Below are 11,460 nucleotides of genomic sequence, written 5' to 3' on the forward strand. Positions count from 1 at the left end.
GGCCATCCAGTGCTCCTACCATGTGACAGGAGCCGGCCAATGGCACGGATACCCTGTCATATGGTAAGGGCAAAGGGCCATCGGCGCCATCTTTATGAGTGGCAGCCGATGGCCTGAGAACGGGAGATCGCTCCCGGGACCACCACTAGACCACCAGGTATGTTTTGGGGGGCTTGGGAGGGTGGGAGAAGCTAAGGGGTCGTTTTTAAAGGGTCGGGCGGGTTTTTTTTTTATCGGGCCATCGGCGCCATATTTGAGTGGCAGCCAAAATAGCGCCGATGGCCCGAGAGCGGGAGATCGGTCCCCACACCCCTACTGGACCACCAGGTAATCGTAAAATGTTTTGGGGGGGGGTTCGGGAGGGTGGGGTAAGGTAATGGGTTAATTTTAAAGGGCCGGGCCTCACTACAAAAAAAATAACGATGTGAATCGGAACCAATTCCGATTCACATCACCCACATCCAGATTTTTTCCCCCCTCTAGCCGAACCCGATTGTGAAGATGATCGGGCACACGATTCACATCTCTACTCTCTAGAGATGATAAAGTAGGATGAGTCAAATTGGAGAGGAAATTAGTAATTAAAGTGGGATCATGCTGTAATTCAGAGGAAGACAAGTCTTTATAGAAATCTTGAAATTGGCATAAATCTCTTCCCTCTTGATGACCAAGGTACAAGACTTGGACTTAAGAGCAACAATCCTCTTATGTTCCTTCAGCCTCTGTAAATAAGTAGCCAATAGTCACCCAGACTTGTTATTTTCTGCATAGTAACAGGAGTTTTGAAGGAAAATGGTTTTACCCGCAGAAGCACTTAAAAGTTTATTGTAGCGATATTTGAGTTTATATAAGGAAGCAAGAACTCTGCTATTCCAGGTAGATATATGCAGAGATTCCACGAGGCTGGTTTGAGATTCTAAATCAAGTAATTCACTAGACCTGATTTGTTTAAGGTGCGCAGAATAACTGATAATCATACCCCTACGAGTGGCCTTAAAAGCTTCCCAACCAATGGGTAAGGGAGTCTGAGGGACCTCATTAACAGCAAGAAAATCAGAAATGGTGGTCAATATTTGAGAAATAAAAGATGAATCCTCCAAGAAACCGCATTAACACGCCAGCTAGGTATATCAGATAATGTAAGGTTCCAGTGAAGGGAGAGAGAAATCAAAGCATGATCTGAGAGCAAGATGGGAAACGTTTTTGTCATATAAGCCAAATATAAAAGACTTTTAGAAATTAAAAAATAATCAATACAAGAGTAGGATTAATGTGGAAATGAAAAATAATTGAAATCCTTATCAGTGGAATGTAAGAGCCAACACAGATCCACCAAACCATGTGTGTCCATAAGTGTGTGAATAAACGTAAAGGAAGAGGAACATCTACCAGCAAAAGCAGAGCAAAAAAGAGCCACGCCAATCCCACATATGGACATAAGTGAAGGAGTCTGTGAGACAAGGAGTAGGCGATCCCAAAACTCCAGAAAACAATAAGCGTGGTATTGAAAGCAGAGATATCAGTTGTATGATGAAAAAAAACCAGCAAAAGTATTGTAAGGAGAATGTCTAGTAGGCAATAGAACTGGAGAATTAAGAAAGTTATAGGCAGCTGCCAAGAAGGTAGATCACAGTCAACAAAGTTGGAAAATGATGAAGGTGAAGGAGTCCATCCAGAAGGAAAAATAAGAAGTCCAGCCCCACAAAAAAAGGCATCCAGATGAGAGAAAAAAAAAAAAAAAGGAAAACAGTATATTCAACCCACCATGGCTGAAGAAGCAGGCAAAGAGGCCAAATAAGAATGCAGGTCATCTGGCGTATCATAGACTTTGGTAGAATTATTATTTGTTACCCTCATCCTGGCCGGATACAATAGGCCATATTTAGCACCAGCATCCCAAAGTTGAGGCCACAGCACCAAGAAAGTTATTTTACTCTGTGCCGTCATTTTGGCCAAATCCAGCATTAAAAAATCTTCAATGACTCAAAATGAATTGACTGGCGCAATTTTGCAGCTTGTAAAATAGCCAAGATTGGTAGTGCAGTAGTTTCAGGATCACCGGACGAGGAAATGGCGCGTTAGGTGTGGAGTGAGACGGAAGCCAATGTGCCCATTCTATCTCCAGTGGCAGGCCACATGAGATCTGTAGGCATGCCAGAATAAAGGTATGTAGATAAGAGAGAATATTTGTGCCCTCCTTGCCTTCAGGGATCCCGAGGATACATAGGCTGTATCTGCGATTGCGATTAGAGAGATCCTTGATGTCAATTTGCAGTGCCGCCATCTTGATGGAGGTCAATTTCAAATCTGCAATGGCGTCCTCACATAGGCTGATCCGGTGTTCCAGGAAGTTGAGGTGCGGCTACAAGGAAGCCACCGCCAAGGATAAATCAGCCAGCTCCATTTTAATAGCACGGGTAGTTTCAGTGTTCAGTCGTAGCATTTCTTTCATTTGCTGGAGCTCTGTAATGATGAGATTAGAAGCTGATGCATTTTTATTCGGCGGCTGCTTTTCTGGTGTCGGGGATCATGTTTGGTACATTTTGATCCAGAAACAGCTGCAAAGGCTGCTTCTATCTTGTCTGACTTGGGGATAGACATCCTGGAAGGCAGAGAGTAGCACAAGTAGGCAGAAACAGTGGCTTAATGCTCCGCAATAAGCAAAAACGAAAAGAAGTTGACGGGAACTGAAGTTTCAGGCAGCCATCTCCCTCGGAGCTCAACAGCGCCCCCCCCAAGCTAAGTAGTCTTGAGTCAGTGACATCATCGGGGCAAGTACCCGAAACTCCCGGCAACGTGTGCTGAATCGTGCGCACCAATGTGCACATACGTTCTAAGCATCTCTTCCCGGGTCCCAGGATCACACGCATCAGAGCATCCAATGCAGCTCCAAGCCACACGGTGAACATCTGCCACTGAGGTATCTGGGAAGGTGGCTGGATTCTAACAAATAAATCACAAAATGTCTTTAATTAAAATGTACGTACAAATAAATCTATATATTCATAAATCATAATCTGAAAAACACAAACATAAAGTTCAAGGCAAGCATGAACAATACATAACAACAATAATTAAATAATTGTATACATCCAACACAACCTACCCACCCACAACCCACCACACTTATTATAATACCAATACAACCCAAAACAGACATAAATACAAAAAAACTCAGTAACATATAACAAATGAAATATTACATTAATTAAATACATAAAAATCCAGACCCACCCAGTAAAAACCTAAACTAAAATCCTCAAGAGGAAATCAATCTTTCTCTTACAGTACATAATAGACATGTGATTCTGCCAAACCTTTTTTTTCTGCCTTCGTTATCGGCTTGCCACGGGAAATTTCGTTTTCCCGCAGTTCGGGCCAATTTTTTTTGGCCACCCCGAATTTCGGGGTTAATGCGCACTAACCCCGAAAAACAAATTTTCACGAAATTTCGGGAAAATCCGCTTCGATTTTCGGGGTGGCCGAATCAGGATAAATGCACATCCCTAGTACATAAACACAGAATGGTTCAGTAGGAAATATACATTTAAAAGCCTCAATAGTTAATGTTTTTAACAGCTCTTCAATGGCTTAGGGGCTACACTAACATTCCTGTCTCCAGGATTAGATACTCTGCCTGTATCTAATGACTCAGCCCTTTTCTGGCACCAGGTTTATAACTCTGGAAGAAAATCCACAAGAGAAAGAAAACACAAGCAGAATGTGCAGGCCGCACTGGCTCTGAGGCATACTCCCATCTCTGATTGGTTCAAGACAGGTCAGCAGGGATCCTAAAGGCTAAGCATACTCATCCTCCCTCACTCTCAGCCTGAACATTAACCCTGTAGAGGCAGGTCTGCATTAAACCTGGCATAGTAACTGATTTCTGCAACTAAACTACAGAACCTGAGCTTTAGGATGGCATTGCAGGCACCACAGTAGCAGTTCATTAATCTCAAATCCAAAAAATACCCTCCCATTACATAATCTCCTGGAATCAGGTGTTTAAGAACATAAGAAAATGCCATACTGGGTAAGACCAAGGGTCCATCAAGCCCAGCATCCTGTTTCCAACAGTGGCCAATCCAGGCCATAAGAACCTGGCAGGTACCCAAAAACTAAGTCTATTCCATGTAACCATTGCTAATGGCAGTGGCTATTCTCTAAGGGGTAGATTTTAAAAAAGGCGCCCTCGCGTACTTTTGTAGGCGCATCAGGCACAAACAAAAGTACGCTGGATTTTAGAAGATACGCGCGTAGCCGCGCGTATCTGCTAAAATCCCGGATCGGCACGCGCAAGGCTGCCGATTTCGTGTAGCGAGCCGAGCCGCGCAGCCTACCTCCGTTCCCTCCGAGGCCGCTCCGAAATCGGAGCGGCCTCGGAGGGAATTTGCTTTCACCCTCCCCTCACCTTCCCCTCCCTTCCTCTACCTAATCCACCCCCCCCCGACCCTGTCTAAACCCCATCCTAACTTTGTCGGGGGATTTACGCCTCCCAGAGAGAGAAGTAAATCCCCGTGCGCCTAGACGCGACCCGGGGGCGGTTCAGGAGGGCGCGGCCACACCCCCGGACCGCCCCGGGCCGAAACCATACCCCCGGGCCCACCCCCGAAACGCCGCGTCCCGCCCCGAAAACGCCACGCCGATCGGCCCCGCCCCCGTCACGCCCCCGACACGCCCCCTCGAGAAACCCCGGGACTTACGCTAGTCCCGGGGCTCTGCGCGCACCGGCAGGCCTATGTAAAATAGGCGCACCGGCGCGCAAGGCCCTGCTCGCGTAAATCCGGGCTGATTTACGCGAGCAGGGCTCTTAAAATCCGCCCCTAAGTGAACTTAATAGCAGGTGATGGACGTCTCCTCCAAGAACTTATCCAATCCTTTTTTAAACACAGCTATACTAACTGCACTAACCACATCCTCTGGCAACAAATTCCAAAGTTTAATTGTGCGTTGAGTAAAAAAGAACTTTCTCCGATTAGTTTTAAATGTGCCCTATGCTAACTTCATGGAGTGCCCCCTAGTCTTTCTACTATCCAAAAGAGTAAATAACCGATTCACATCTACCCGTTCTAGACCTCTCATGATTTTAACACCTCTATCATATCCCCCCTCAGTCGTCTTTTCTCCAAGCTGAAAAGTCCTAACCTCTTTAGTCTTTCCTCATAGGGGAGTTGTTCCATTCCCCTTATTTTGGTAGCCCTTCTCTGTACCTTCTCCATCGCAATTATATCTTTTTTGAGATGCGGCGACCAGAATTGTACACAGTATTCAAGGTGCGGTCTCACCATGAAGCGATACAGAGGCATTATGACATTTTCCGTTTTATTCACCATTCCCTTTCTAATAATTCCCAACATTCTGTTTGCTTTTTTGACTGCCGCAGCACACTGTACCGATGATATGTTTGATCATATTGTGAGTCACTGTTAGGGGTTAAAGTCCTGGTAGAAAGTAATCAGAGCCTAGCAATTTACTATCCCCCTCATACTTAAAACTCAACAAGTTCTGGCAAAACGTAGTTGGCAAAGGATAATGCCTCTGTAAAGATGAATCATGTTCACTTTCTCATTTTATTCCTGTAATGATTTTCCCTGATCTAAGCCACACATGGAATCTCTTTTTTCCTACAGATGCCACAGATTGCATGAAATGCCCTGATGACCAATGGCCCACCAAGAGAAATGACGGATGCCAGGAGAAGTCCATTGAGTTTCTGTCCTACCAAGAACCCCTGGGCGTGACGCTGGCTGTTACCTCAGTGCTAGGAACCCTGGTGCCAGCCGCTATACTTGCAGTTTTCATCTGGAAACACCACACTCCACTTGTGAAAGCGAATAATCGTGAACTGAGCTACCTCCTGCTATTGGCCCTTATCCTGTGTTTCGGCTCCTCATTAGTGTTCATAGGCCACCCCACAAACCCAGTCTGCATGGTGCGTCAGATTGCATTTGGTGTTGTATTTGTCATCTGCATCTCCTGCTTGTTGGCCAAGACCATCATAGTGACCATAGCCTTCAAGGCCACCAAGCCAAACAGCAATCTAAGGTCATGGGTAGGACCACAACTGCCCAGCACCTTGGTGTTAGCCTGCAGCCTGATCCAAGTCCTCATCTGTGTCACTTGGTTGATCGTGGCTCCCCCGTTTTCCCAAATAAGCATGAAATCTCAGATGGGGAAGATAATCTTTGAATGCAACGAAGGGTCATTGATTGCATTCTGGTGCATGCTGGGATACATGGGGCTTTTGGCTGCTATCAGCTTCATTGTAGCTTTTTTAGCTAGAAGGTTACCCGACAGCTTTAATGAGGCTAAGTTCATCACCTTCAGCATGCTTATATTCATTGCTGTCTGGCTCTCTTTCATCCCTGCTTACCTAAGCACAAGAGGGAAATACACGGTGGCTGTGGAAATATTTGCAATTTTGTCCTCCAGTGCTGGGTTGTTGGGTTGTATATTTTTCCCCAAATGTTATGTCATTCTAATCAGACCAGAGATGAACACCAAGGAATTCCTAATGGGGAAAACCACAGGGAACCTAAAAAATGCAAAGTAATTTTATTGTACCCCCATCGCTTCTACCAGTACTGCAACTACTTATCACTTCTATAGTGCTAATCAATGTACACAGTGCTGTGCAAAAACACATAAGAGATAGTCCCTGCTCCATAGAGCTTACAATCTAATCAAGACCAACATATAATGCAAAAGAAACATTGGGAATTTCATTTATTAAGAAAAGGGTTAAAATCAATAAAGCTGAAAGAGAAATTATCAGGTTGTAAAGGTGTAAAAGTGGCATAAAAAAGGAGGGGATTTAGACTGGATTTGAATAAGGCCAAAGAGAGTACATGAGGCACCATCGATCAATAAATATTCCTTAGAACTTAGGTGTCCCCTCTAGGACCCAGGAATCAGCCCTCAAACACAATGTTAGATGTTACAGTCCTCTCTTAGAGGATAACTTTGATACCGGAGTGTGGGCACATATGTACGTGCGTATGCCAGCTTACGCCCAGAGACCCAGCTATTTTAGAACATATACGCGTATATGCCCGCATGGTATAAGGTAGGCTGTTCATGTGCATGCAAATGCTGCTTCTACTGTGAAAATTGGTAGAATTTTAGTAGACGCGCGCCGATGCAATTACCAGTTTCCCCTGTTCGTTCCCAGTTGGCCCAGGTAAAGGATAGGGCTTCTTAACCCCCCCTAATTAAATAGCCTCCCTTTTACCCCATTAGCACCCACCCTTAAAACCCCGCTGACTGGCATAGTTTTTTTATTTTATTACTTACACGTTATCCATAGCAGAAGTAACGATACATGGTAGGGGACCCTGGCACGTGCCTCTGCGCGTAAGTATTTATGCACTGGTTTCATTCATAAATCCAGGAATACTCATTACACACCACGTCCTGAGAATGGAAGATTAGTCTTCTAGGTCCCATGCGTTGTACCATCATCTAAACCACTATTAATCAAACATTAAAGTCCATTGTAAAGTTGGTAGGCCTCACCATAGTATAAAACAATCATCCTTACTCTTCCCTTGCTTTCTCAAACTGAACCCCTAGTGTCTTAAATGGCTGGGCTAAATAGTCTTCAGGCATCCAAGCTAGATCTTCCAGTTGGGAGGGATTGAGGGGTATGGATGGCCCTTTACTAGAGAGTGTTAAAATTTCAGGGATAGTGACATCTGGTGGCCAGACCAGGAGGGTCTGTCACACAAGCATTGAGGCAGTTTTTAAGCTTCTATTCCAGAGCTGGTGGGAAGGATTCTAACCCAATTTAGTTGTTTTAATTAAAAGTCCCATTTTGTATAACTTTACCTCAGTTACTCTTTGTTCTTCTCTGTTCTTCACATCAGACCTGGTTGATGCATTTCTGCTCCTTTCTTCCTATTAATCTCATTGAGATGACATGGACACAGCTGATTGATGCCACTGGTCTTCTCCTCTTGTTCCTTACTCCTTCTTCCTTGGAATTAATGTTGATTCATTCCTCCATGAAGACACTAATGGTTCTATGGTTCTCTCTCCGTGAGAGACATCACTTCCTCTAATGTTAAAGAATTGAGTCGTGGGCCTTAGGGTACTCAGGCAAAGAACAAATAGAAAGTTCTCAAAAAAAAAGAAAAGGGGAAACCAAATAAAAGGCAGGAAAGGAGGAAAATATCCCTCTTCAAAATAAAAGGTTTCCAAAATCATAATAAATACAGGTATCCTCTCTTCTTTCTTTATCCTTGTCTCAATCAAAGAGACCCCAGGGACCTTCCCTAGAAAATAAAGCAAAGAGGGAAGAGCAAAAGAACATGCAATTCCTGGGATGGTCAACTAGAGATTCCACAATTTAAGATGGTGGCAGGAGCTCATCATCTCAGACTTCCTCATGGGGGAACTAACACCTGCTCTGATACTATATCTTTTTCGCCTATAAAGTTGGACTATTCCCCTTAGTAGGAACCCACAGAGTTCTCTATACTCTCCCCTGGATGTTTGAAAATTTGGAACGCAATCATAAATTTATCTTCAAAACATACTAAAATTACAGCACCATACACAAGGCTGTATCTTTCCCATCTTTTTTTTAACTGTGTATTTTAATTTTTTCAATTCATCACTTCCTACATTGATTCAGAATTGTGGGTTTAGGCTCTCTCTATATGCCGATGATATCCAGATAGCTGCATTTTTCAATACTAAAACATCATCTTCTATAGCATCTTTAATAATTGTTTCCATCTGATTGCAAACTGACTCCTCCTCCATTAGTTAAAGGTCAACCCTTCTAAATCAGAAGCTATTTGGATTTCTGAACATGAATGTTCTCTGTTACTTCCTCAGCCCATTATGTTAGGTAATGTTAGGTATTCTCAAAGATGTAATCTCCTCTCTTGAAGGTGAATTTTAAAAGTTGTGCATGCGCCACAATCGTGAGAAGTCCACACATGTAGAATACATGCATGTACAAGTCCCAATGCACAAATATCTCACTTCAGAGAAAAAAAGGGTGGGGCGTGATGTGGGCAGGGTGTGGGCATGCCAGCATAGGGCCAAGAGATGAGTGGGTAAGTACGTATGCACCTGGGTACACACCTAGTTCTAGTGTCACATGACTTTACTTCTGCTAATGAGGAGGTCTACGTGTAAATAAAACTGTTTGCAAGCATCTTTGAGGTGTTTTAGGGGTCTGGGTTAACTGGGCAGGTATGCAGGCTAATGAACCAGGGAGGTTTGGAGGACCGAGCTGGAGAATGGACAAACTGGTGGACGAACTGGTGAAACTGATCATGGCGTGGATACTTGCCTGTTATAAAATTCCCCCACTTGCAAAACTGAAACACGACTTTACCAGGCCCACTTGCAAAATTAGATGCACACATACACATGCCAGAGCTATTTTATAACATACGCTCCTACATGTGCACGTGCGCATCAAGTCCTGTGCCTTGATTGACTCAAAACTGTCTATGGTTTCATATATTTCCTGTATTATACAGAAATCATACTTTCTTTGTATATTTGATTGCTTCATCAGCTTTTAGATTACCTTGATCTTAAATTGCTTACACATGCATTTTGTTGTGATACCTGGCCGCGGTAGCCCCTGGCCATGACCCTTACCTTCGGTGGTTCACATCGGGGAGAGCGTGGCAGACTCCGCCCCTTAAAGGAGTTGTTGGCTATAAAAATGGCTTTCTTTGTATATTTGATTGCTTCATCAGCTTTTAGATTACCTTGATCTTAAATTGCTTACACATGCATTTTGTTGCAATACGCGGCCGCGGTAGCCCCCGGCCAGGACCCCTACCTTCGGTGGTTCGCCGGAGCGGGGAACCCCCCCCCGACGCGGCGGTCGGCGCAGCAGCAGTCGGCGCGACTCCCCAGGCGTCCCTGCAGGCAGCATCGGGGAAAGCGTGGCAGGCTCCGCCCCTTAAAGGGGCCATGGCGCGAAAACCAGGCTGGCCCCGGAAGATGATGTCATCAACCAGGGAGATTTAAACCTCTCCCTGGGATCTACAGGTCCCAGGGAGACCTGTAGATCTCCCTGGGAGATCTACAGGTCCAGAGTCCAGACAGAAGGTGGTGTTACCTGCCTTTGCAAGGCAGGTAACACCACCTGCCTTGCAAAGGCAAGGCAGGTGGTGTTACCTGCCTTGCCTTTGCAGTTTTCTCTCCTGGCTTGACTTCGGACTGGTTTTTGGTTTTCTTCTGTGTGCTGCCCGCCCTGACCTTGTCCTGGACCCCGACTCCGCACCTTGCTGCTGGCCCCGGATCTTCTGTCTGGACTCTGACTCCGCACCTTGCTGCTGTCCCCGGATCTTCTGCCCGGACTCCGACCTCGCACCTTGCTACCAGCCTCAGAGTTCCGGTTGGGCCCGTCTCTGCTTTTCTCCACCTGTCTCAGACCCTCGGACCGGTCTGTTTCTTCGTAGTACCCGATATCTATAGGAACGTCTGTAGTACCCGCTCCTCGGCGACTTCCGGGCGCTTCCAGGCTATCCGTTCCTCAGAGGGCCTCCTGGCAGTGCTGTGGGACTTTCTCTTCTATAAGGCTGTCGCCCATACCACCTTCCAGAGATGAGTTCATCAGGGCTGATCCTCGGTGGGTTATCATCCTTCGCTCCGGACTAAGGGTCCACATCTAGTACAGGTTGCAAGGCCATGGACCCGGTGGATTTGACTGGCCTCCAGGCTATTCCAGGCCTGGCTCAACAACTTATGCAGCAGCGGCAGCAGCAACAGCAGCAGCAGCAGCAGTGTCTAGAGACTTTGACCGCCACCGTTGAACGCTTGGTAAGCCGCCTTGATTCGGTTCATGGAGCAGAAGCTGCTGTCCCTCCTCCAATGATTCCGAGTACTCCGACTTCAGTGACACACATACCTGCTCCACCCCGATTTGCAGGAGAAGCCAAACAGTGTCGAGAGTTCCTGAACCACTGTTTCATTAGGTTCTCCTTGCAGGAACAACAATTCCCAATGGATCATGTGAAGACTTCATTCATCATTTCCTTGTTAGACGGGAAAGCCCTGGCCTGGGCATTCCCACTCTGGGAATGCAGAGACTCCATTTTGGGTGACTTGCCTCGATTTGTCCAGACTTTCCCCCAAGTATTTGATGAGCCTGGTCGTCTGTCTACAGCTTCCTCAGAACTCCTAAACCTTCGTCAAGGCACACGCACGTTGGCCGATTTCGCACCTTGGTGTCCGAGCTGGGATGGCGTACAGATTGCCTATGAGGTATCTTCCTGGAGGGGTTGTCTCCCCGCATTAAAGATGAGTTAGCAGCATGGGAGATTCCAGATGACCTGGAGGCACTGATTGACCTAGCGGGCCGTATCGACCGGCGACTACAACAGCGGGCCAAAGAGTCGAGACCAGCCCGGCGTATGGTTCCTTTGTCCTCTACCTTCTCCCATCCCATGGTTACCCCAACCACTTCAGAGACATCATCAGAGGGTA

The 11,460-nt window shown here is 45.9% G+C and overlaps 1 protein-coding gene across 1 annotated transcript in view; it reads left to right on the forward strand.

Annotated features, from left to right (window-relative positions):
* LOC115081120 (extracellular calcium-sensing receptor-like) overlaps positions 1-6,566 on the forward strand; it is a 78,698-nt gene extending 72,132 nt beyond the window's left edge. Inside the window, exon 6 of the mRNA XM_029585632.1 lies at positions 5,631-6,566. Within this exon, the coding sequence (XP_029441492.1) occupies positions 5,631-6,553 (923 nt within the window). The 3' untranslated portion in view covers positions 6,554-6,566. The remainder of the gene's footprint in view (positions 1-5,630) is intronic.
* Positions 6,567-11,460: the final 4,894 nt, after the last annotated feature.

Source organism: Rhinatrema bivittatum, chromosome 19, assembly GCF_901001135.1.
Source record: "Rhinatrema bivittatum chromosome 19, aRhiBiv1.1, whole genome shotgun sequence".
In the NCBI taxonomy this organism is placed as follows: Eukaryota; Metazoa; Chordata; class Amphibia; order Gymnophiona; family Rhinatrematidae; genus Rhinatrema; species Rhinatrema bivittatum.